Source organism: Cygnus atratus, chromosome 2 (genome assembly GCF_013377495.2).
Source record: "Cygnus atratus isolate AKBS03 ecotype Queensland, Australia chromosome 2, CAtr_DNAZoo_HiC_assembly, whole genome shotgun sequence".
Classification (NCBI taxonomy): domain Eukaryota; kingdom Metazoa; phylum Chordata; class Aves; order Anseriformes; family Anatidae; genus Cygnus; species Cygnus atratus.
This window is the reverse complement of record NC_066363.1, coordinates 44,116,365-44,140,304: the sequence shown is the minus strand read 5'-3', so window position 1 is coordinate 44,140,304 and position 23,940 is coordinate 44,116,365. Positions and strand designations below refer to the sequence as shown.

The 23,940-nt window shown below is 36.1% G+C and overlaps 1 protein-coding gene across 1 annotated transcript in view; it reads left to right on the top strand.

Annotated features, from left to right (window-relative positions):
- TOPAZ1 (testis and ovary specific TOPAZ 1) overlaps positions 1–23,940 on the top strand; it is a 36,494-nt gene extending 12,554 nt beyond the window's left edge. Inside the window, exons 5-17 of the mRNA XM_050708473.1 lie at positions 4,647–4,784; positions 9,758–9,821; positions 10,656–10,807; positions 11,011–11,103; positions 11,353–11,468; positions 12,960–13,026; positions 14,294–14,468; positions 15,997–16,097; positions 19,630–19,795; positions 20,336–20,500; positions 21,355–21,558; positions 21,836–22,019; positions 23,727–23,940. Of these exons, the coding sequence (XP_050564430.1) occupies positions 4,647–4,784; positions 9,758–9,821; positions 10,656–10,807; positions 11,011–11,103; positions 11,353–11,468; positions 12,960–13,026; positions 14,294–14,468; positions 15,997–16,097; positions 19,630–19,795; positions 20,336–20,500; positions 21,355–21,558; positions 21,836–22,019; positions 23,727–23,940 (1,839 nt within the window). The remainder of the gene's footprint in view (positions 1–4,646; positions 4,785–9,757; positions 9,822–10,655; positions 10,808–11,010; positions 11,104–11,352; positions 11,469–12,959; positions 13,027–14,293; positions 14,469–15,996; positions 16,098–19,629; positions 19,796–20,335; positions 20,501–21,354; positions 21,559–21,835; positions 22,020–23,726) is intronic.

Sequence of the window (23,940 nt, the reverse complement as noted above, 5' to 3'; positions counted from 1 at the left end):
ACCGGCGTCTCACCTGTGTTGGCATCTCAATATGAATACAATGTAAGATAGATTTCCAGCCACAATAGCATTTACTAGAACATAAAAGAAACTCTCAGCTTTCTTTTCTGCCTCTTGGGACTTTATAAATTCATGAGACGATTTAAAGATTTCATTCAAATTCAGACTGACAAATATTTGAGCAGCAGTAGAAAAAGGCGCTTAAAAACATAGCATGTGGAGTTAAGCATGTGCTTAACTGCTATGCTGGCTTCAAGCTGTGCTTACTTTGTCTATTGTACTTACAACTTGAAGCGTCAAAGTAATATGCTTCCATTCAACATCAGCCCAAAAGCAAAGCAGAAGACAACTTTGTAGAAAAAATAAACTTAACTAATGGAATACTCAAGTAAATAAAAGATAAAGTGAGTCACAGACATTCAGAGTCATTTTCATAATAGTCAAGAAAGTTTATCTGGCATAGAAGAGGGTATTGCTTTTTTCCAGTACCAGTCACATTTCTGTGACAGACTTGAAGTGTACCAAAAGTACATTATACACAGAATATTTTGTCTTTTCTTTAATCGGCTAGAAGCTTCAAGCTCTTCTTCCTGTTAAAAGTATTTTAGATTTACTATATGCCATAAATGGCTCTTCATGCTACAGAAAAAATAGATTATGCTGGATAAAAATATTTGTGCAAGTTGTAGCACATTAATTCATGTCTTTCCTTAACAGAGCATTAGAGCTGAGATAAACTTCCTTAGTTGAAACACAGCACTCTGTGCTTAACTCCAATCCTTCATTCGGAGTAAAACTCTTCTCTAGTCTTACTCAAAAATGTTACTATCGCAAAGTTTCACCTAGAAGAAGACATGGTTACTGTCCCTTTTTAGCAAACTCTGGCTCTAGTGATGATGTCAGTTAAAAAAAAGATTTGATTGTTCAGCTATATAGTTTAGAGTTCTTGACTGAATTGTGTAGTTTGACATCTAGATTAAAACGCAATCTGAGATTGTTATCCTGAAGGTAGGCTGTTATGAAAATCCTGTTGTATCACATCTGAGGCTGGTGTGGTGAAGAAGCATAAAAAATTTTTTACATGGTAACTTGAAAATTCTGGGCGATGAGATCCACAGATTTTTTTTCCTCTGAGGACTAATGCAGTATATTGACTGGAATAAAAGTAAAGATAGATATTAATGAATTTAGGCTTATTCTGTGGAGTTTATTCTTCTCTGCATTAGCATTTTTGCTTCAAACTGTATTAAAAACAGTCTGCAGTTTCGGAAAGGTTTATCCTTGCTATAAGGAGTAATAAATAGCTAGAATGTGCTTCTCATAGGGGATAGCAAGACTATTGCTTTCTCCAAACAGCAAGCATGCTGAATTGTTGTTCATACTGAACCTAGATTCTTAATTGAAGGGAATAAGATCTGCTAAAAGGGGATTTATTATAATAGCCCCTTAATAAAGTTGTTGGGACTGCTAGCCATTTAAATATACAGTGAGTTTTTAAGTGTTGCTTTAATTTTTGCAGAAATTCTCATCTTTTGTATACTTAATAGGTATTTAGTATATGAGAGAAGCACATGTTTAATTTGGCTAACCAAATGTTTGTTTTTTAACACTCAACAGTGACTGTAAATACACAGACCTTATGAACTGTGAGCTGCTCTCAAGACTGCCACTGCATGTCCCGAACGTGAATGTCCTTAGTGAAAGTACAGTGCTGAAACCCAGGAAGAACGGTATCGTATGCTGTATTAGTGAACCCTCCAGAATTTATTCTTACATGTGTGTTACCTGCCTATAAAGCCATAAGGATTTTCTTCAATTCCTGAAGTCATTGGCTGAAATTTGTTTTATTTTTATACATGGAAGCAAAAATAAACACACTCATGTAAAAGGTTAGGTTTTTGTTTGTTTAGGTTTGTTTTCTTGATTCTTGTTCTGGATTTTTTAGCAGATTCCTATTTGGTTGGATGAAATATCATTCATTTTATATTATTATTTATAGTTCTCAAATACTTTAATGGTACAATAATGTCTGCATTCTTAGTATTTTGACAGCTTGTGTTTGAACCATGTTTTTAGCAAATAACTTACTTTTCTTTATTTGTGGTCGGAGAATGTGACAACAGGTTTTCTTGATCGATTGTTATCTGTCAGCAATGCTTGGCAAAGGAATTTGCCCACCTTGCCGAAGATCAGAAATTTCTTATGTATGCCAACTCAAACGTTTGTGAAGCATTTGCTAAAGTGCATCAAGGAAATGATCTAGATTTAATAAGCAGCACTTCATTTTGACCTGGTATATTTCACAACTGGGACAGGTACCGCTGAAGTGTCTCTGCTACCAGAGAAATCATAACGTAATGGAACTGTAGTCATAGCTTCCTTATCTTTTTCCCTGCACATGAGAACTCTGATGTTTAGCCTTACATAAATGCATAGTTTTATTTGGCAAACGAGATAGAGAAAAACCAGGACTTGATTACATATGGATAGATAGGCATTCTGTTCCTTTGCAACAGCTGTTTTGGGAACTGATGTTTTTAGAATGATTGGTTAATGTGGATGTTTATAAATGCGGATTTTCTGAATTGAGATCAGTGGCAGACGTTCTTGCTTTATTTCAGATTATACTGCCAGTCAGAGTTTGTAGAACAATTTTATCATCACATCACTTAACAGTATTTTTAGGAAGTGCAAGAAACATAAATGCTATAAAAAGCAACAGTGAAATATGTCTCCAGACTACAGTGGTTTAAAATTGCTCATGTCTTTGGCCTTAAAAGTGTACTCATATTCTGAAGAGTTCTTGTAAACCTTCCTTAGTATCAGTTGAAATGGTTACCAAAGCAAGAGCTTCTGTGCTGGGAGAGAGTAAAACAGCCCTTTTCTCCCCAAGAACAGTGCAGGCAGGATCAAGCTGCTTCATTTTCTAGTGCCTGCTCCCCTATGAAATTGGCATATGGTGGCAGGGAGAGTACAAACTCTTGTTGAAAGGACCTGGCCAGAAACTCTAGGCTGCGGGGACAGCAAGAATCTAGAGGAAAGACTTCTGAGCTGAAGTTCACCGTGGCATTTTTTTGCAGCTGCTGGCTGTTTTCTCAGTCTTGTTCCTGTCACTAAATCCGTCCCTTCCTAAATTTACTAAATTCCCCATCATCACTGCACAGAGTCGTGCAGCCATGATAGTACTTAACATGTACATATTTAATTGTTCTATTTCTACTTCCCATCCTGTGATGGCCCTATCTGTTTAGAATGACATACCGATGAAGAGCCTAGCGCAGATCTCTACTAGAACGTGCCTCTTTATTGGACGTTCGTTATTTAAACTGTAGTTTTTCAGAAAGCACTAAGCACCCTGCCTTTTGAATACCCAGTTCTTTCAAGATGCCAGATGGGCACCGTAGAAAGCAAGGCATTCAAAAGCTCCTACTTCTCCTTAAATGTGAAGTTTAAGAAATTGAACTCTTATCCTCTATTAACATTATTCATTCTTCAGAAAAAGAAATCTCCATTATCGGCAGTAATTAAAGATCTAAACCCAAGTTTCATGTTTAAGAAATCAGTAACTTCCATTGGGCTTGAGCTTGGTATTGCACTGCTTGAAACATACAGATTATGAAAGGTTTTATTTCAATTCGTAAAGTAGTTTAAACTTTTTGTTAGTGATGTGGCAGTGCAAAGATTACTGGTAAAGTCGTCATTTTTTTTCCTTTTGAAATTAAAACTTCTGGATATTTTCATTCCATTTCTTTTCTCATCTCTGTAAGTTAGATAAGAAACCTTGCATAACGTTGTGAAGTTTAATTGTGAATGTTTGCTATTAAGCCCTTACTCTTGAAGTTTGTTTAAAGTCTCAGTTTCAGGATAACTAAGAAAAGTACAAGTTACATTACTGGTTTTAGATTGTATTAATCAAATTTTCATTAATCATTGCCATGACTTGACAGATTTCTAAATATAAGGGAAAATAAGATAAATGAGAATGGTTTCAGTATGGCTCATTTTATTACATGATCCATTTATTGCCTTCATCCTAATTTTTAGATTGTACATTTTCAGGAAAAGGCCTTTCACTGCCATTGCAAAACCATGGAGATTCTGAGCCATGGACGACAGACAAAAATGCAAAAGTGAGTTGCAGAATCTGTGGTGATTTCTGATACTTTGGCACTAAATTTGTTACAGATGTTGAGATAATTCTCCACATGTCCAGTAAGAAATTAACAAGCCTGTTAGATTTATGTTTCTGCTCCTCTAAAAACGTTATAAATGAGTAAATAGAATTTCTGAGAACAAAACCAGTGATTTGTTCACAGTGGAGCTTCAATGATTTCTGTTTCCAGCTTAAACAAAAATGAATAATGCTTTTTGTTTTACTGTTTTTGTAGAAGTGAAAAGCAGACAAAGTTTTGTATATTTAGGAGAGACTGCATTATCCATTATGGTGGGCACTGAAAAGGGTAAAGGAATCTGACCCGCCCAGAATTGTCATCTTGTTATCCAGAGCCATGCAGTGCAGTAGTTTGTCATCTTTCTTCTTCTAATACTTCGATATTTTGAAATTCTCAAAAAAAAAAAAAAAAAAGAGCATGCGTGCTTTCAAAAATATATATATTTTTTTCTGCTTGTTTTAATTTTATTTTTAGGCTTCTCATTCAGTCCAGCAGATCCTGGGGATGATTGATTTGCCCCGTAAATATTGCAGATACTATTTCATGACTTTGCGTGGCTGTGAAAGGGCAAAATGTTGGTTTCGGCATGTTCCCGAACAAAGACATGAAAAGGTAAAGAGATTTATTGAAGAAAGAAGCAGACTGTAAATGTGAACACTTTTTAAAGCCAAACAACATCTCCTGTGTTCGTTTATATATTGAGAGAGAGTAAATGTCAGAGATTGATGGATCAAAAGATGTTCAGAAGATCTTCTGAAGTTCTATTAAAAATATGCTAGAATTTTGAACTTGCAGACTTTTTGAGTGCAGACATCAACAAAAGAGCAAGAATTAGGCCATACTGATGTGGAGTGGTAGAATGGGGAGGTTCTGAGAGATTTCCATGCCAAGCATCAGACACCTGTAAGCAAACACAGACTTTGTATAAGTTCTTAAAATCAAAAGCCATATATGATATATTACTTTGTGCAAGTTTTGTGGAATGGGTGCTTGTCTGTTTAAAGATGCTGTGATCTCCTCCAATGGAGCAGAAATTCCCGTATTTGCAAGCAATATTACTTTTCTGGTGGGGGGCAAAGTAGATGTGTTTTCAAACCCCCTAACAAATTCTTCTTCCAAGAACTGTGCAAGGCAAGCTCATTGTGCTGTCACGTAATAAGATTTTGGCATTAGCTGAGACTTTGGTGGTTATGTAAGTCACTTAGAAAGAAATAAAACATTAAAACAACTAACAAATGCCTAAACTTGTCCTCATTAGGTCTTACAAGATTATTTCTTATCTAGTTGATATGAGTTAGAATTTTATCATTAGCATCCTTAAGTAAGAAATAACAAAATAAGCATGTAAAAAATAATTTGGTGTGTTTTTGATTGAACCTGATAGAGGCAAATAATATAAAAAATAATAAATAAATAAATACATTAAATGTACTGTGTCAGAACTTTAAAAATAAGTCCCTGTAATTGGGTGTTGTTTTTCTTGATGTTGTTTCCTTCCTTTTTATGTTTTGAAAAAAGCTGCCTTTTTTTCTGATGCTTTGCAGCCTCTTTGAAAGTTTATATGACAGCTTAAAATACTAAGATCATTTGAAAATAATTCTTTATGGTATGTTTTCCTTTTGCCTCAGTTGTGAAATGTTTTTGGCAGGCTGTATTGAATATCAGTGATTTTCAGCTAGTTTGCGTGAATTATCATATTTGTAGAGCTTCTTTTTATATATATACACATTGCAAAACGATAATTATTTGTGTAAAGGTATTAAAATCCTTTCCATATGATTTTGTTTATGGTGTAGCACCCCAGCACATGTACAGTTCTGCCCACCAAACATAGCCTAACTTTCTTGGTAGTCCAGAAGCATGTTTTCATTTTGTTTTGTTTTGCTTTATTTTGTTTTTTTGGAACTACGTAAAATGATAATAGGCCATACACCTCATGGTGGCACCAAAGTACATAAATGGAAGACAGGTACAGCAGCAACAAAGAAGTCATCTAGTCAGTTTTAGGGCAAAATAAATCTCTTCAGGAACTGTTAAGCAGACTAGCAGTCTACTTGTTCAGTATTAAGTTTCCAGTGGTGGTTGTTAGCAGAATTTTTGAAGAGAACTATCTTTCCCCATAATGGAGCTTTCTTCATCTTCATTAGGCAACGTGTCGATGCCCGATGGCCTAACCTACGAGGATTTAATACTCTTCACAGTTGTGATTAGTCACACAACAAAGCAGTGATCTAATTCGCGAAAACATCGTATGTTTTGGAAATCAGCATGCTCTTGAGATCAGCACGTTCTGCAAGTTACCAGTTTTATTTATTTAAAGAAAGTTTCCTTTCATTTCACACAGTGAAATCTCTTCTATATTAGGCAAAGTAAACAAGACTATTAAGACTGTTTTAAATACTCCCCAGAGATAAGGTAATGGTTTTAACTAGGTTTAGACATCAGTTAGCCTTCCAAGAATAGCTGTCTTTCAGAGTGTGTACAGTTTGGTTCATCCTGTCCATTCAGCAGTTAACAGGAAATAAGGCTGAAAAATCCCGATCACTTAATATTTAAGAGGTCATACAAAACTAAATAATGTATTGATTCAGATGTCTGATAAATCTAAAGGGTTTTGGAGCATCCTTTGACATTGAATAATGATATGCTTTTGCTGAGATTTTCATACGTCTCTCTGGACCATCAGTGTCTCTGCAGCTCTAACAGCTTCAGTAGTTGCAGGCATTTTCAGAAAGCTAAGTGGAGTTGCTATCTTTAAAATAAATAAAAAAAAAAGGTTCTGTGTTTGTCCAAAGGCACCTCACTCCAATTTAAAAATTTGTTAGTAAAAAGGAATGCTTTTGACATTTAAATTAAGATGGCAAAAATTGTTAGTCGATAGTGCTGATTTGGTGTGATTGAAGTGGCAGTATTGTCATCAGTTAAGGGTGTTTTTTATGCAGAAATGCAAAACTAGTTGATTAAAATAGTGGCTTACTAGTATGTGGAATCATCTTCTCCTGTTGTATCAGTTGTCTTGTTCTGCAGTATAGATGTGTTCTCTGCTACCACTTACTGAAAGAAAAAAAGCTGTGTTACTTGGAGGAAAAAAGGTGCCCAGCATCCTTCTTTTTGAGTTATTTCCCTGAATTAGCTTGAATTTCCTTCTTATATTTGTTTCCCTTTGGTTGCAAAAAAGAGATTAAGCATTTGCTTCTAAGGACAGTAGATGCATATCACATCCTGATGAGATACCTTAATTTGACAGTTGAGATCTTTTGCTATGTATTTTCTAGTCCCCTGTGCTGATTGAGGATTTGTGTCACCAAGACACTGAGGGCAACAGACTGCACAGTATCAGAGGCTAATGCTGCACAAAAAAGAGGTTGGCTGGATCTTCTCTGAGACCATGCAGACACAAGGTGGAATTGTATCCCCAAGGAAGTGCAGCCAGAGTCTGAGCATAGCAGACTGGGAAACAAGAGACGGCCGTGATAGCAAAGGCTGGGAGCTCATGACTTCTGTTAGCATGAGAACAGTCCCTGCTCCACATAGGATCTGCAACAACACGTCAGATTCAGGGTCCAGGTAGCAGATGAGAAGCTGGGAACTCTGTCCCAATAAAACATTAGAACTGGCCGATGCTTTTTATTTGGCTTCTTAAAGAAAACAGACCTAATTGTGCTGTCCTATTATCGCTATCTCTAATGACCTTTAAATAATTTTTTGTTGGTTGGCTTCAGCCACATTTATTATGGAATGTACATCTTAAAGGTGCTAGTATCTTGCAAGAAAAGAACCTCTTGTAAAAAGGATCCTGGTTTTGATCTCACTGAGTAAAGGGCTGCAGCATGAGGTTTTCCCTCTTACTAAACATCAGCGCGCACACTGACAGATGCTGAAAGATTTCATGAATTTTGATGATTGTTCTTGTAATTTAAGCACCTCTGTGTTACTGTAGTAAAACTGTTTTACTGGGCAGCCAGCTGCTTTTAGAAGATAAACGGCCATTTTGTTACATTTCTTATTAAATTGTCATATCAAGTGATTTATCGAATCAGCTGGTGGGTGACAGAATAGTGTGATCCATGCTACTTTTTTTAAATGTAATTTTGTCTCTTTCTAGTTTCATGTAGCTTCATTTTAAACCTGTTACGATTAACTCAAAGTTTAGAGATTCTCACATTTTACGTGGTCTATAGATTCAGTTATAACTTTAAATTTAAACAATTAAATCAACTGAAGCCTCCTAGAAGCTGTAAATGAAGCACACAGTTCACTTCTTTTATGCATGTAGTGTAACATGTCCCATGATTAAATCCTACTACAACTGGATTTTCCAAGCAATTTCACTAATAGTTGGAACAGTCAGAGCTCCAGATGCAATCTTGGCTTTTTTTGGCAGTCAGTCCAAAGGAGGAGGAAAACAGATTCCTAAAGAAAGCAAACTAATTTACATACTGTAAGCATGTGCTAAAGTTTGTTTTGGAAATGCCCTCAGCCACCTGGGATTTTGGATTTGGATTAAAAGAGTTAACCCCTTGCAAGAGTGACAGCACATACATATTAAAGATCAAACATACTACCTGATTTTCCACAAGGGGTAGCTTAGGCCACAGTTCAACAACATTATGATGCTGTTTGAAAATAAAAATAATAACCTTTATAGTCAGTGTATTTAAATGTACAATTTTGTGTTGTTTGCCTTGGTGATCTGAAAAGGTTAATAATCTTAAAGATGTCTTGGCCACAAGCCAGTATCTCCTGCTTTCATGATAATTCATTCACTGTAACACACTCAGTGAGTGGATCCTGTCTAATCTTGAAGTTTCGTTTAAAAATAAACCCAATTCAGTTCTGCAATAACACATCTACAGTTGGGGGGCAGGGGGGGTTGTGTCTCTTGATTGCTTGTTATTTCACAAAATAGTATGAAATGTAAGACCCATTTTAAAATGTTTTGCAGAAAGATTGTCAATTTTTCAGAAGTGACAAAGGGGATGCAAAAGGGTATTGTTGTTTTTGTGTTTTTTTTGTGTTTTTTTTTTCCTAACTCGGAATCTTGGAATTCTAAGATTTAACCTAAGTAGTTTTTACTTTTTCATCTGCAGAGCTACAGCAGAACGTGTATCACAAAGCTGAGGTTAATGTATTTTTAAAGCAGCTTAAGATGTTAAGACAAAAACATTTCAGCCATCTATTAGCAACTTCAGTTCTCGATGACTTGGTGCATTCGTGTAATTTTTATCGTGCTTTCAGTTTCACCTCTTTGCTGTTCTGTTTGTTTAGTGTGCCACATTTTTACCAATTCCAGGTATTTTCAAAATCCTTTTTTCGTTTGCTACGAGTATACACACACACGCATGCAGTTGTGATTCCAGCAGCTCCTCTCCCAAACATTTCATGTATGTCATTTTCTGTTTGATTTGCTGTCCTTTGAAAGTGCCTTTGCCTTCAGACCCAATTACCTTCTTACAGCATATGTTGGTACGTATGGGTCAAATAGTTAGAAGCAATGTAGAGATTGTTTCCTGGTACAACTCATGTTCGTGGATAGTTTGGCATAAACTGAGGTAATGTTTGACTGTGTTTTTTTTTTCCTCTAGATTTGCATGGCAATACTTAAGACATACATTAGTATCAAAGAAAAAGGCCTTCTAAAACGTGCAGGTATGATAAGTATCTTTTTATGCATATCTGATATCTAGCTTATTTAAAACAAGTAGACTTGGGAGAAAAATAGATGACACTTCCAACAATGAATAAAGTTCTCATTTAGTAGGAATCCCTGTGTTTTTCATGTACCAGTTTCCCATTGAGGATGTGTGTTTCGATACGCAGTTATCTCAGGAGGTTGTTAAAAATCTTACTTCCCTAGCAAATGATCTAGACTTTAGAATAGATACTGGGGCAAGGGGAAAGGTTTAACAGGATGAAGATTTTGTTAAGGCAGTTTTGAACAACACCCTAACTAAATATTACAAATCCCAAAACTTCAGAATTAAGTGCATTAAATGAAGTGCTGTTATAGCATCCAAACAGCTTTAATTTAGTCCTTTCACACTGTTACATATGCAGACAATTAAAATCAACACATTTTAGAGACCAGAGTTGATTCAAATCCATATGAGCCTATGAGTTGAGTCAGAAAGGGCTAAATTTTAGTCTGGACAGTCATTCTGTTTTTACCTATGTTTTTGAAAGCTTAGTAGGATGTAGTACACTATGAACATGGGATCCTGTTGCACCCTCTGTAGTAATGTTGCCTGCCTGAACCTCCAGAAGTTCAGCTCAATGATGGGAGGTATTTCAGAACAGTCAGTCTTGGTTTAGTAATGTTAACGTTGTGTTCAGTCTTTCCTTTTACTTATTCTTCTCCATATCTCAGTGCCATAATATCCTGGATAATTAAGAGTTGTTACACTGCTTTTAAAATTTAAGGTAATAACTTGTTTAGAAAGCATCAGTGCCCCCGAAGTGAAATTATTTTAATTGCTTTTTCAGTCCAAATATTTGTCAGGTATTACAGAGAAGTTACTCCTGGTGAGGATTTTGCTTTTCAAGTGCTGAATGATCTTCTCGTTTGTTTGCTCAAGAACTGTTTGTTGCAAGAAGTATTTCAGATACTGCGTGTAGCTGTACAGGTTAATACACTGGTAGGTAGCCTTGAAATATTTTGAAAATTTTTGATCCATAGTTTCTCAGTTTTGGGGGCAATACCATTTGTAGTAATAAGTTTGTTTTTACTTCGGTACTTAATTCTTGAAGAAAAAATTTGTAATCCCCTATTTTAAAAACTCTAACCTTTCTAGTTGAACAAAGACATAAAACTAATTGTGCTTTTTTGTCTAAATTATAGCCGGCTGTGGATGTTCTTCTGAAAGTTTTCGAGCATGTGGCTTCTTTGAATATAAGAAATGCTGTGCCTAAATTAATCAGTACCTTTCGTAAGGTATGAGTTTGATTGTACTACTATTTAAAGGAATTTCTGAAAATAGCTTGCCTGTTTTAAAATGCAAGATATTTTTTAAATATTCTTTCAATGGTATTTTTTAAAAGTTAAACTGGGGCTAGCTGAATGTTTGATATGGGTTTTTAACTGAGATTCAGTGTGACGTGTTTTTCACTGATGCTTGGCTGTGGAAATACACGATGACAATTCTTGTATGCTTACTTTTCTTCCCCCTGTTTGATATTACAGCTCATTGATGCTGGCATGTTTCTTGAGTTTGAACATTTTAATTACATTACTAAACTCCTTCAACAATTGCAAGTTTCCAGCCAGGAAATAAATGTTGTTTTGAACATAAAATCCAGGTATGCCTTTAAGGAGCTATTTTTATAGTTATATCTGTCTAGTTCCTTCTTCAGGTTCTATTTTATAAATTTATGTAAAAACTTACAAGGTGATTAGAAAGTGTAAATTTAGGGGTTTGGAGTAAAATACAACCATGTTGTGCCCAACTGTATTTTCAAATGCTGTCAATTTGCCGTGCTTCAGAGATCAAGGATCATTACCCAAGACTTAGATTCAGACTGCAGTTATGATTAGCCTTTTGAATATTGTCATAGTACAGTCTGATGGGATGCTGTTCCCAACTATTTGGAGAAATTTGTACAAGTGTAGTCAAATTAGAAATGTCATGATTTAATATATATTTTAGGCCAGCATAAGCAAACAGTACTTCTGCAATAAAAATCATGTAGGCAGTAAATTGTTAGTTATAATCTGAAGTAGTCTTCTAGTTTCATTTACTGTGCATCTTAAACACATGTGCCTCCACAAGACAAGTGTCAAGGAGGGTGATTTTTTTTTTAGTATCACTAGATTATGCTGGGCAAAATGTGAAATCAGAGCCCACACCTGTTCCAAAACTGTTGATGTTTCCCATCACTTGCCCAAGTTTTTTCGTTTCCATTTTCTCCATCACATATGCACACACAAGTTGAGAAACTAAATTTGTGGTTCATAAACGAAGATTCGATTCTTAAAGGAAACCAAACATGCGGCAGGCATCCACTCTGTAAAACCAAGCCATCACTGTTTCAAGAGAAAGCACTCTAGAAGTTGTTTGCTGCTTTTCATACTTTTCCCATAGAATACCTTTCAACTACAGATCTCAGTGTTTTATACGTGCAGTTTACCACATGTGTTGGAGGTGATTTCACTTTTCAGATCAGGAATCTCATTCACAAAGGAATGACCCTTTCCAAGTTGCCTCGGTATGTATTGTGCTTTCAGCACAAACTGAGAAAGAGTTTGTGTCTGTGAAGTCTGAGCAGCTTTACTGCTTCAACTACACATGCTAGCTCGTTCATGTGTAGGTGAAGTGTATCTGCATGCTAGCATCACACTGGGTAGGTGGATTCATTGTTCCAGTGGCAGCATCAGAATAAACCATTTAATTCTGAGGTATTTGAAGCTGAATTACACTTTGGTTCGTGTAATCAACTTCTTTTGTTTTTTTAACCGTTTTGTCAGACATGCACAATGAGGTCTGCATTTACTTAATGTATTGCAAGTCTTATTCCTGCCTGTTCAGTTACATTTGTACCAAGAGAAAGGAATATTATCTGTGGAAAACAGCTCTCTTCAGTTATTTGCATAGCACATGTACTGACTCCCTTCGGCATGATTGTGAATGTCTGTTTTCAGTGTCCATTTTGTATATTATGTGTAGTAAATCAAATAAAAAATTACGTCAGTTTATGATCCAAATATGATAAATTGTTGATCACCTGCTAGTTCATAGTTTAGTTCAATAGGGTGTGTTAAAAATAAGTTTTAATATTTTTTTCCCATTGAAGATTTCAGGAAAGACATTTTAAAAGCAACTGGCTCTTTGACTGCAATTTGGTAATGATTGAAATTCAGGTACAGTGTGCATCTTTTAAGCCTTATGGAATGCTTAAATCACGACTTTTTTAAACGTACATAAAATAGCAATTTTTACGTCATTTTAAATTAATGTGATGATAATACATTTCTATGTAAAACAGTTTTTGGGAAAGATTAACATGCAGGGAAAAACTGTCTGGCTTTTCTGTGATGTCAGTACTTATTTTAATTTACATACTTGTAGCTTTTATCCTAGTTCTGCATCTAATTCAAAAATCTTAGAATTGTCAGCAATTTTTTGTTGTGCTTGTAATTAGTAATGATATATCATTTCTCACCAAAAATTACTTAATACTTCAGCAGAATCAATACCTTATATAAAAAGGCATAATTGTGAAAGGCAGGTTATTTTGAAGAATAGGAAAATACTACAGCATAACTTCTTTAATAGGCTACTGCGTTTTTCACACTGAGAGACAAATTACTTCTTATGAACAATTATAGTATAGTTTACATATTACTACACTTATTGCACAGATCCTGAAACCTAAATTTAAGAAGGCAAGAACCGGGACTGTGACCAGGGCTGGTCACAATTTTCTCCAGTCAGTTCCTGAAAACCTCTGTAATTCCATGTTGGCACAGATCTCATCTCAGTTAGCTTACCTGCAGGCCCTGCAACACAGCCCTATACTGTTACCAATGGTATCCTGACCCACATGGTTTAAATTTAACTTTTTCTAAGTGCATGTGCATATGCGGCATGTGCCTCTAGATTACAGTACGTAAATGTAGCCTGAGCCCTAAACCTCTCAGAAAAGTTACACCAGAGTGGTGAGTGTCTCATGAGGACCAGACGTGTGATTATTCCTAGCCTATATTGACAGGAGGATTCAAGTTAACTTAATCCTTGATGAAAGAAAATGGGTTTGGTGACGCTAACAAAATTTTAATATGTTATAAAAATATGTAATATGTTATAAAAATACAAGTGTTGAGAGAGAAGAATATAAAACATTGAGGTTTAATTGTCATGTCATTAGAAATGTCTGTATTTGGTTATAATCTCCTCAGATTAACTTCTCTAGACTCTGATCTGTTCCTTTAAGAAATGGGTGGTACTCTGTTAAGTAAAATGTCATAAATCAGAATACATTCAGTAATGTCATAGGACACAGCGTATATATTAGCTGCATTGTTTTCTGCTTTAAGTCTGACTCAGGATTATCTCTTGAATTTCAGTATATTCTGTTTGGTGTTCTGGAAGCAGGTTTGCTTATATTTGTCACTCGTCTTTTCATAGCATTGCAAGGAAAAAAATGATTGGAGTAAGATGGGAACTTTGTATGTTAATGCAAGAACCGGATGTGAACATTTTGATGACCTTCAGAAATTGTCTTTATGTATTGCTGAAATACTAACGAGAGATTCTGAGAAAGACAGACCAGGAGTTCCTTTTTGCGATTTTGCTGATGCAGGTAAAATTAAGATGGGGTAAATGCTTTATTGCTTGAGGTGGAAAACAAAATCATGTACTGACTTTTCTTCATATTAGTTACTTTCATCTAATAATATTCAGAATTTCTTTACATGCAAATACAGGCAGCTGAAATAATCAACAGAAGTCATTTTCTGGCAGAAGTAAAATCTGTGGTGCTTACACTTTAAAGAGCTACTTGTTCTGAAAGAAGCATGCATGAGCTCTGTCAGATTACAAAGAGAAACCAAAACTCCTGGTCTTTAAGAAAGAATGTCCTGTTCTCAGGACAAAGGCAAGCATGTTTAATTTTTGTCATCTGAAGTGCAACACTCTTAATAGCATAAATAAACTTCAGAGCTGTAAATACAGCTGCATGTACTAGTACATATAAAAACACATTGAACAGGATTACATCAGGTATATATCTTTCGTTTGGTTAGTTTGGTTTCTTTGGGTATTAGCAATTTGGATTTTCAGAATTTCTCAGTCCCCTAAAGAACCAAGAATTTCTGCAAGGGCAGGGTCCTCAAAACACCTAGTTTTTTTAGTATTTCTAGCAGGTTTTCTTTCCACTTTCCACTCAATGCCTCTTCATTTACTTATCTGCATCCTTCCCCCTAATAAGATTGTCGAAGACGGAGGCTCAGTGACGTAAGTGTCAGTGGGATATTAAAGCTTTGTATAATGGATGAGTCAAATCTTTTTCAACCTGTATTAACTACTAAAACCTGATGAATATTTATTTCAGTTATGTGACACGACCTTTCTGATTACAGACTTTCATAGTATAAAACTTCTTCCATTTATGACACAGAAAAAAGGCTTTGATGGAGCTTGAAACTTGGTCTGTCTTCTCTAGAGCAGTGGTCTCCAAACTGATAGACACCCCATCAGTAAAAAATTTTTGAACACTTACTTAATGTGTATTTATTTATAAATTATATACGTGTACTACTGCACTAATACATTATGTGCATTATAAAACATACATCAAAACAGAAATGTAAAAAAGGATGAAATAAAGATGAAATAAACACTATTTTAAAATTTATATTTAATTTATCAATGGCACAAAAAATACTTTCCCGCATCTGTGTGGGAAGAATTGTGTGTGTACCATCCCACACTGGAAACCACTGTTCTACAGTGCCAGCAATGCTTCCAACGTAAATAATATGGCTTGGAAAAACTTGCAGTTACCCAGATCTATAACTGCCATTGTTTCTTCATAGTGCCAGAAAATTGAGAGCATATTTACAAGTAATGATGTTGCTAAGTTATGATGTTACTAACTTATGCCATTACTTGTCCAAGCATCTTATGGATAAACTAGAGAAAATAACGTCCGAATAAACTATTGTTATTGTCAGACTTAGGAAATTATTAGATTTAATGCCAGGTATTTCATAAAATATTTTTAATATTTTCACAATGACTGTGTTTTTCAAGTGTAAGTTCTGGGATCAAGTTCTTTGAAACTGCATTTACATGTGAAAACAAAAATAATACATATTTTTTCTTTCAAGTAATAACAAGTTTGACATGTAATGAAGCAGACAGGATTTTCATTGGAAGGACTGGCATAAGCATGATGAATTCTTATCGCAAAGTACTACAGTGGAGAAAGGTACACTGGACTATAGTAACCTGTTTGGAAGAAAAAGCATTTGTCTTTACCTTACTAGATGCTAAACTGTTTCTCTAGTAGAGTATCTGGATGTGCCACCTGCCTCCCCACAATCTTAGTGCTTCTTAGTTGTCCAGCTGGATCAAAGCATTTTATTGTGCCTTTCTGGGCAGTAGTCTTCTGAGCTTTGCATGTGTGGGGATTTTTTCTTGCTTGCTTTGTTGATTAGAGTGGAGGAAGTTGCTTGTGAGAACGAATACACTTTTATTTTTCATACATTATGTAATTACAGCTTTTATATGAGCAAAATATACAGATTGTGGAAATTGTTTTCCTTGTAGTGACGGATGTACAAGGTATTCGTACTGCTTGGTAGAAGAATGCAGTGTGGTTCAAGACAAAAGCACATAAATATTTCTGTCTGGTAGAAGACATATTTCTGTCTGGTAAAGTCTGTCATAAATTGGTCTTGCAACCTAGAAACTTGATTGCTCAGGGTCAGCTTTGCCTTTTCTGAGGTAGGGATGAATGAGGGTTAAGAGACCAATCTTCCTGAGGTTCTGGACCAACCTGGTTTACCACAAACGCCATTTTCCTCCACCTGGTAATGCTGCTGTATTCCAATACCGCCCAACTCAAGAAATATTTCCTGCACCAATTCTTATGAGCCTGACCTCAGATGGAATGGCTAAGGTCGAGAAGACAGGAGAGAGGCATAGCAGGGCTCCTGCTGCCTTTGGTAGTGCTTCCCCAGAATGTTACTGGAAAGGCTTTTCTTCTGGGGTTCTTTTTCATTTCACACATCTTGCCAGATTTGGATTTATGAGCTGTGTGAATCTTAACAGAGAGTTGAACCTCACAAAGAAATACCCTTTACAGTCCTTTCCTGCTGTCCAATATTACGATGAGCCAGTGTTAAGAGAGTAGACCTTTCACTGGATGTTTTCCACTCTTTAGGACTCATGCAGTAATTGATCATAAGTTCACTGCAGCAAGCTCTGCTCCGATGTTGTATTCTTCTTTTTCACTGTGGAAGGAAGCAGTTTATACCAATCTGCCTCCCCTATACAGTGCAGCATGACCAGTGCGAATGGGAGGGAGAATTTGAAGCACCAGTGCTTCTGGGATGTATTTTGGTCAGTGATTGTATTCTGAATTTGTCTTTCTGTCATTAGGGCTGATCCTTGCAAGTAATAATTATTCTGTACTGGGACATTTCTCATCCTATACATGATTTCAAGGATGTATTTTTACAAACAAAATTAAACTCTCCCTGTCCCCTTTTGTCTTTTTAGACTTGGGGAACCCTTTCTAGTTTGCATTAAAGAACTAAAATGTCTTTTGAACTACTACCTATAAGGCATGACCCTGAAGAATTCTGTTACGTGAAACCCATGCGCTGCTGTCTGCTTCCAGGGCCACCCCAAGTCCCAGGGGATACCGGATAAAGGTGCTTGGTTTAGACATGGTACACACGTTTTGATGAACGAGAAATTTTGCAGCATCAGTGTGTAGTGTAGAAGGGTCTCTAACAGGTCCTGATCGAGCTACGGCACGCTGGTTGCACCCGTCACAAAAGAGTGCCACAGCACAGTGTGACGCTGTTTTGAGAGTAAGGGGAAGGAAGGGGGCTTTGCACTAGCAGTTTTTTAGTACCGCACTAGAATTTTTAAAGTGTTTTTGTTCCACAGTACTCGCTTGTAGAATACTTGGGAGGTTCCTGGCCTCTGTTGAGGTGGTCTAAATTCTTGTCATTGAGAAGTGGTTAGCGCTCTTGTTTCTCATTTAAGAGCTTAGTTTGGCTTGTTTTCTGGCTGTCGTCTTCAGCAGAGGCAGCATATATTCAGTGTTTGCAGGGAAATACCTTCATACTGAGCTATTTTTCAAGATCTCCTGTAAGGAGAGATCTTGATATTTGGTTGTAGGATCTCATATTCCCAGGAAGTTCATCTTCATTTCCTGACATCAGAGGTGCAAAGTGTCAAAAGCATGTGTATTGTTTCTCTTGTATGATAGAGGTTACTAAGAGCAGGCAGTTCTTACGTTACTACTTTTTTTTTTATGTATAGAGCAAAAGATCATCACTCCTTTGACAGGGTGTCAAATCCCTCTCTCAATAGACTGCTCTCCAAGATCCTCAAATAGCCTCACAGACAACCTGTGATGACCATATTGGAGTGTGAATGAGGTTGTGCTCCGAGTGATTTTTATCAGAACTGACAACCTCCAAATTGATCTCCGCTTCAGGGATGAACTAGAACTGTCATTACTACTTCTTTCCAACCAGCTTTGCTCCATTGTATCTATGAAATAAGTCCGTAATCCTGTGATTAGGGGCTATCTTCTTGATGCCCTGTCTTGCTTCTTCAAAAAAGTAGTCCAGAAAATAAGACAGGATGAAGGATTTGATCTAACCATAAATGATAACTGCAATCATTTAGTTTGTATTCTTTTACACGTTATGTTGAGATAAACCATTGCAGATACCTGTAGGTATCTAAGTCTCGAATCTGGGGCATGTGCCAGTTCACAGTACTTACATGCATACACACAAGGCATTTTCAAAAAAAATAGCTTCTTAATGAGTATGTTTCATTTTCTGTCAACATCTCTGTTTCCCTAAACCTCCCTTTCCCTCTGCCTCCACACCCTTCCTTCCCATGCCACCTGCGTGCACACACACCTGGCCGTGCTTTTTAATAAGTCACTTCTTCTTTGATGCACCCACTAAGCAAGAGCTGGAACATGTCTAGGCTGGAGTTGTGTTCGTGTTGCTTGACCAGCAAACTGCTGCCAGATGACAAGTGCTAAATCCTGCCTGTCTTTGTCTTGCTGGGGACATTAATTTAGTTTCCCTTTTCAGCTTCATCAGTACTTTTTTAGGTTGGTCAGATACTCATTATCTTTGAGATTGCTACCTTTCTTTTATCTTTGACTGAGAAAGCCAGCTAAAAAGCAGAAGAAAAAGAAGTTTGACAGGAAACTTTTCTAGGAAACCAGACTAAAAATCAGCTTGGTATATGATGATAAAGTTGTTGGTTGTTTTACTGTTGGTCACATGGGCACAACTTCTTCCATTTTTTGTCCTGCTGGGTAGAATTATCTGTTCTGTTTGGCTTATGAATTTCTTAGAATTATATAAGTTACATAGGGCTGAACAGAATCAAAAGAGTAAAAATATTAATATGCTAAAGCAAGCAAATGCAAATAAATTACAAAGCATATTAAAATACTGTGTAGGAACATTATACTGTGAACATACTAAAAAGAATAGTGTGCTGGGAGCTGTTGAACAATGACTGTTTTATTTTGTGTACAGAATCACAAATTAAAAAATCTGCTATTATTCATTAGAATTTTTACTATGTGATCCTTTTCGTGCTCCCCCCTAGTTTGGATAATGTCACTAAACTGATATATACAAAACTTTGTCACTAAATTAAATGTGCTGTATAATGTGTAGGCATTCTGTGTTCATTCATGTCATTGCTTTCTCAGACCTTCCTTGTTTCCTTTCTCACTCTTATGCTAGGGAAGGACGGTTTTGGATAAATTGCATGAGCTACAGATAAATTTTACAGTCTTGAAAGGACTTATTGGTGCAGAGAACTTAGCATCAAGATGTCAAATTGTTAATAATGCTGCAGAAATTTTTCTTAAAACTGGAAGTTTGGATGGAGCGACATGGGTATTGAGAGGTAAACTCGTCTTACAAAGAATGGAGTTTTGACATTTAAATTTGAACTGTCCCATTTTGTGAAAGCTTTCAGCTACAAGTTACGTTGGTCTGTGTTATTAAAATAAATTAAAATAATACATAGTTGTTGGCTTTTTGGAATTCTGACCTACTGAAAGAAGAAATTCAAAAGTATAAACAAGAACAGGAGGTGTTCTATAAAGTAACATTGAGGATCTAAAATTTTCTATTCACATTTGTTTTATATAATTAAATAAATACGTACATATCTGTATACATATATAGTTAGATATGCCCCTGACAGTTCATTTTACTATCATGATACTCAATAAAAGGGATTATTTAAAATTAAAAGGTTCTGAGAATCCATCTGAGAAGTATTAGTGATAAGGAATAAGTTAGTAATAACAAAAACTGCATTTATGATAAGTTTTGAAGTTTGTTTTCTGCTACAGTTTACAGCATACTCTTAATGGCCAGAAGTCACAGCATCCAGCAGTTCTAGTTCATAGAAATGACACTATGCCATTCTTTGCTGCAGAGTCAGAATGGACCACGAATACACCATTGTGGCCCTGTGATGAAGAGGACATCCTCAATCGACATAATCTGTTATGTTCACTAGTGCACAAGTACATGAGGCAGAGTTTATACAGGCAGGCATTGGAAGTTCTTCAGAATTTACCAGGTGTCCAAAATAGTTCTGGTAAGTAAGTAAGGAAAGGTGCTGTGTTAAGAGCTAAAAATGTAACAGATTATTCTGTACTGTTCTTTTTCTTCATTTTCCTGGTAACATTTCTTGAAGAAGATGGATTTATACAAGCTCATTTTTTTCCAAAGAGGGTAGTGTCATTGAACTCTGCAGCTTTTGCCTCACACACGTGCATGCACTCATGCACACAGTTTGCATGCGTGTCCTCTTTCTCCAGTTGGCTCAGTTACGCAGGCCCACAAGGAAGATCCAATAAATTTTTAAAGAGCATACGCAGTCTGTACAATAGGATAGAAAACTGAGCAAGCCACCCTAGACTTCTGTACATTGAATTGAGTGCTCTTTTAGGCTCAGTTTATCTCACAAAGTTCAGATGTGTACTTCAGGTTGAGATGGGTAGTTACTTAGGCTCCACTTAGGCTCCGTAGATCTCAGTCCTATTATCGGTGTGTGCTTTTAAGTATTAGCTTAGTTGGAAGACCATCTAGAGTAGAAGCAGAACTTCAGACACCAAGATGTTTCTTATTGGTGCAGATTTTGAGAGATCAGGTGAGCATTTTATTTGTAGTCTTGAGCAAGTGAATATATTTTTATCTGATCCTCTTGGTTTTCACAGCAAATTATTACTTGGACTTTAATACTTCCTCTCTCACAATGTAAATTAAATGAGTATGAAAAGAATTTTGATGAATAAAGTGCTACCATAAATTATCTCAACCTTGCGCCATTTTGCTCATAGAAGCAAAAAGCCTGATCTTGGTGCTGGTCCCCAACATTGAGAAGCGATTCTGCAAGTAGGCTTTGATTTGATTTGAATTCAGTAGTAAATATTCTTCTTTTCATTTCAGATACTGTTGATGTTTCTCAGTACAGCTGCGTTTTTAACCTACTGATAAAAGCCTGTTTTGAGAGCAAGAACCTTGGGGTCTCATCTTCTGCAGTAGACTTCATGCTTTCAAAAAATATAGCTGTTGATTTTTTTCTACTTAGAGGATTAATCACAGGTTTGGGAAGAAGTTGTTTGTGGAGTAAAGCTAGAACCTACTACAAAAGTAAGTTGCTTTTTAAACATCCTTCCATGATGTTCTGTGGATAACATTAGCAGCTCAGTGTGTTGGGGAGAAATGGGTGAGAGAAATGAGTCTCCCTTGTAAGAAGAAAACAGCACTTTCTTTGTCAATGTCAGGAATTTATTTGTAACCAAAATATTTATTGGGAAATAGCAACAGTTGGGAATATGAATCAGTGGCTACTACTGGGCATGAAGAAAACAGATCCATGTTCAGTATTGGTAATCTTAATTTCTTATGTTTCTGCATTTACTCACAGCTGCTTTATCATTGGGTTGCTACCTGCCGCTAGAGGGAAATTTACATCACAAAATTTTGCCAATTCCTTTTTACGTGTCTGAGGTTGAGATGCTGTTGGCCATTGAATTATTCCTCGTTTCAAATGCCAGCGATATTCAAAGTCCAGGGGCTACTACTCAGTCTCTTCAAATAATACTGAAAAGGTTTGTGTCAGACTTGTACCTTATTTATTGTACTTATCACTGTGAACATGTAATTAATGAGAGAGTTGATTTCCTATTGGCTAGGAAAGAGAATTGTTTAAAAACTTGTTTTTAATCCTTTTTTACAAACTGATGATATAACAGTAAGTGTTTCTGGTTTTATTTTCTACATGCATAGCAAAAAAATAATTGTTCTGAGTGATACTGGCCTGTGTTCCCTAGCTGAATGTGTCTAGCATGCTACAAGTGTACTCCTGTATTTTCAAAACAGGATAGGTTCACATCTCAGCATACAGAGTCTTGTGTTGTGGTTAAGCATCGGAGGAGAAAGGCACAGTCAAAATGTTAACTCCTTTCATAAAGCAAATGCAACTTTTTTGGCTGTTCTTTGGAAAGTGCTTGGAGCCATTTTATTTGATTCTCTCTCTAGGGAGTATCTTGATATTGTGATTTTTTTCCCTTCCTGTGAGACTGAGTAACTGCAAGATAAAAATTTGTTTCACTGCTTTTCCCTCTTGTCCATAAACCACCAACCACTGTCACTGGATTATGCCTGTAATTTATTTTTCAAGACCCTATTTTCTCTGGGGTTATTTGGCTCAGTATCAAGATGTGAAACTGCATAGCAAAGCTGCATTTGTTAAGTAGGATAAATGAGGGCATCTCAAACTTGAGTACTGTGTCTTCTTTCAGCTCTACCCATCCCAAGAAATACATCTCTTAATTTTTTTTTGATGAATGACTTTTTTTTACCTTGTTTTTTTTTTTGAACATCTTACCTTTAAAGACACACAATTTGTTTTCTTTAAGTTTTTCTGCTGTCTTTTAAGGGAATGTTAAATTTATGTTTCGAACAGTGGTTACTTCAGGTCAAAACAATCATGTCCTGTAAAATAAGAAATGTATATGTTGCATGCAGCAGAAAAGAAAAATCACGCTCAGTTTGATGTATGATCAAATTATTAGGAAAACGGTGCTGGCCAGAACAACAGTATCATTTTGAGAATTCTTGTCTTCAGAGGAATTTTTCTGATTATATTTAGGATATATTCTTCAGCTAATTTGACACACAAGGAAATTAAACCCCATAGAGAGATTTATTTTTTTATGAAAATGTGTTGATGTAGAGGTTGCAGCCTATGCTAGATGACAGTTTTGCTAGTATGCTGTCGTACCTCTGCTTGTCTGCTTAAAGAGTAAATTCTGCTCTTGCAAAAACATAGGCATGTCACTTAGGCACATCCTTATTCCAAAAGTGATTACATGCCAAGCATGAGTAATCCTTTTGGGTTCAAGTATGTTACATAAATTCTTGGAATATCCAATTCATAAAATGGTTTACATTCCTTTACTGAATTTGCCAGCCCAGACTAGAGCATTTCTTCATGAAATGTGAATATTACAGACCTGCTTTGCACTGGCATTAAATCCTATTACGTTTCAGTACTGTAAAATATGTTAAAAAGATGTCTAACTTATTAAATTCTAACTTATTAAATTTAACTTCTTAAATTCTAAAGTCTAACTTATTAAATTCTTCAAAATAATCAGCTAAAATTTGTCTAGAAGTTAACATCTATCATAAGTGAACACAAGGCGTTAGGTTAATGTTTTTGTGATCTTGTTGCCAGCATAAACCATGAGGCAAATGGCAGAGGGAGGGCCTGCATGTTGCATAATTTTGTATTTGTGGAAATTCACTTACAGATGTGAAGACCAGACAGTTCAGAGTAACAGTGACTATCAAGCAGGAATGGAGAGACTTAGCCTGGCTGCTCATGTATCTGATCCAAAGCTTTTTCTTAAGCGTATGACAGTGAATGTTAATATGGAAGAAGTTTACAGCTTGGAGCATACATCTGCTCTAAAATGGCTTCAGGAGAATATGAAATGGGCTGGAAAGGTCTGGCTGTTTCAGTAG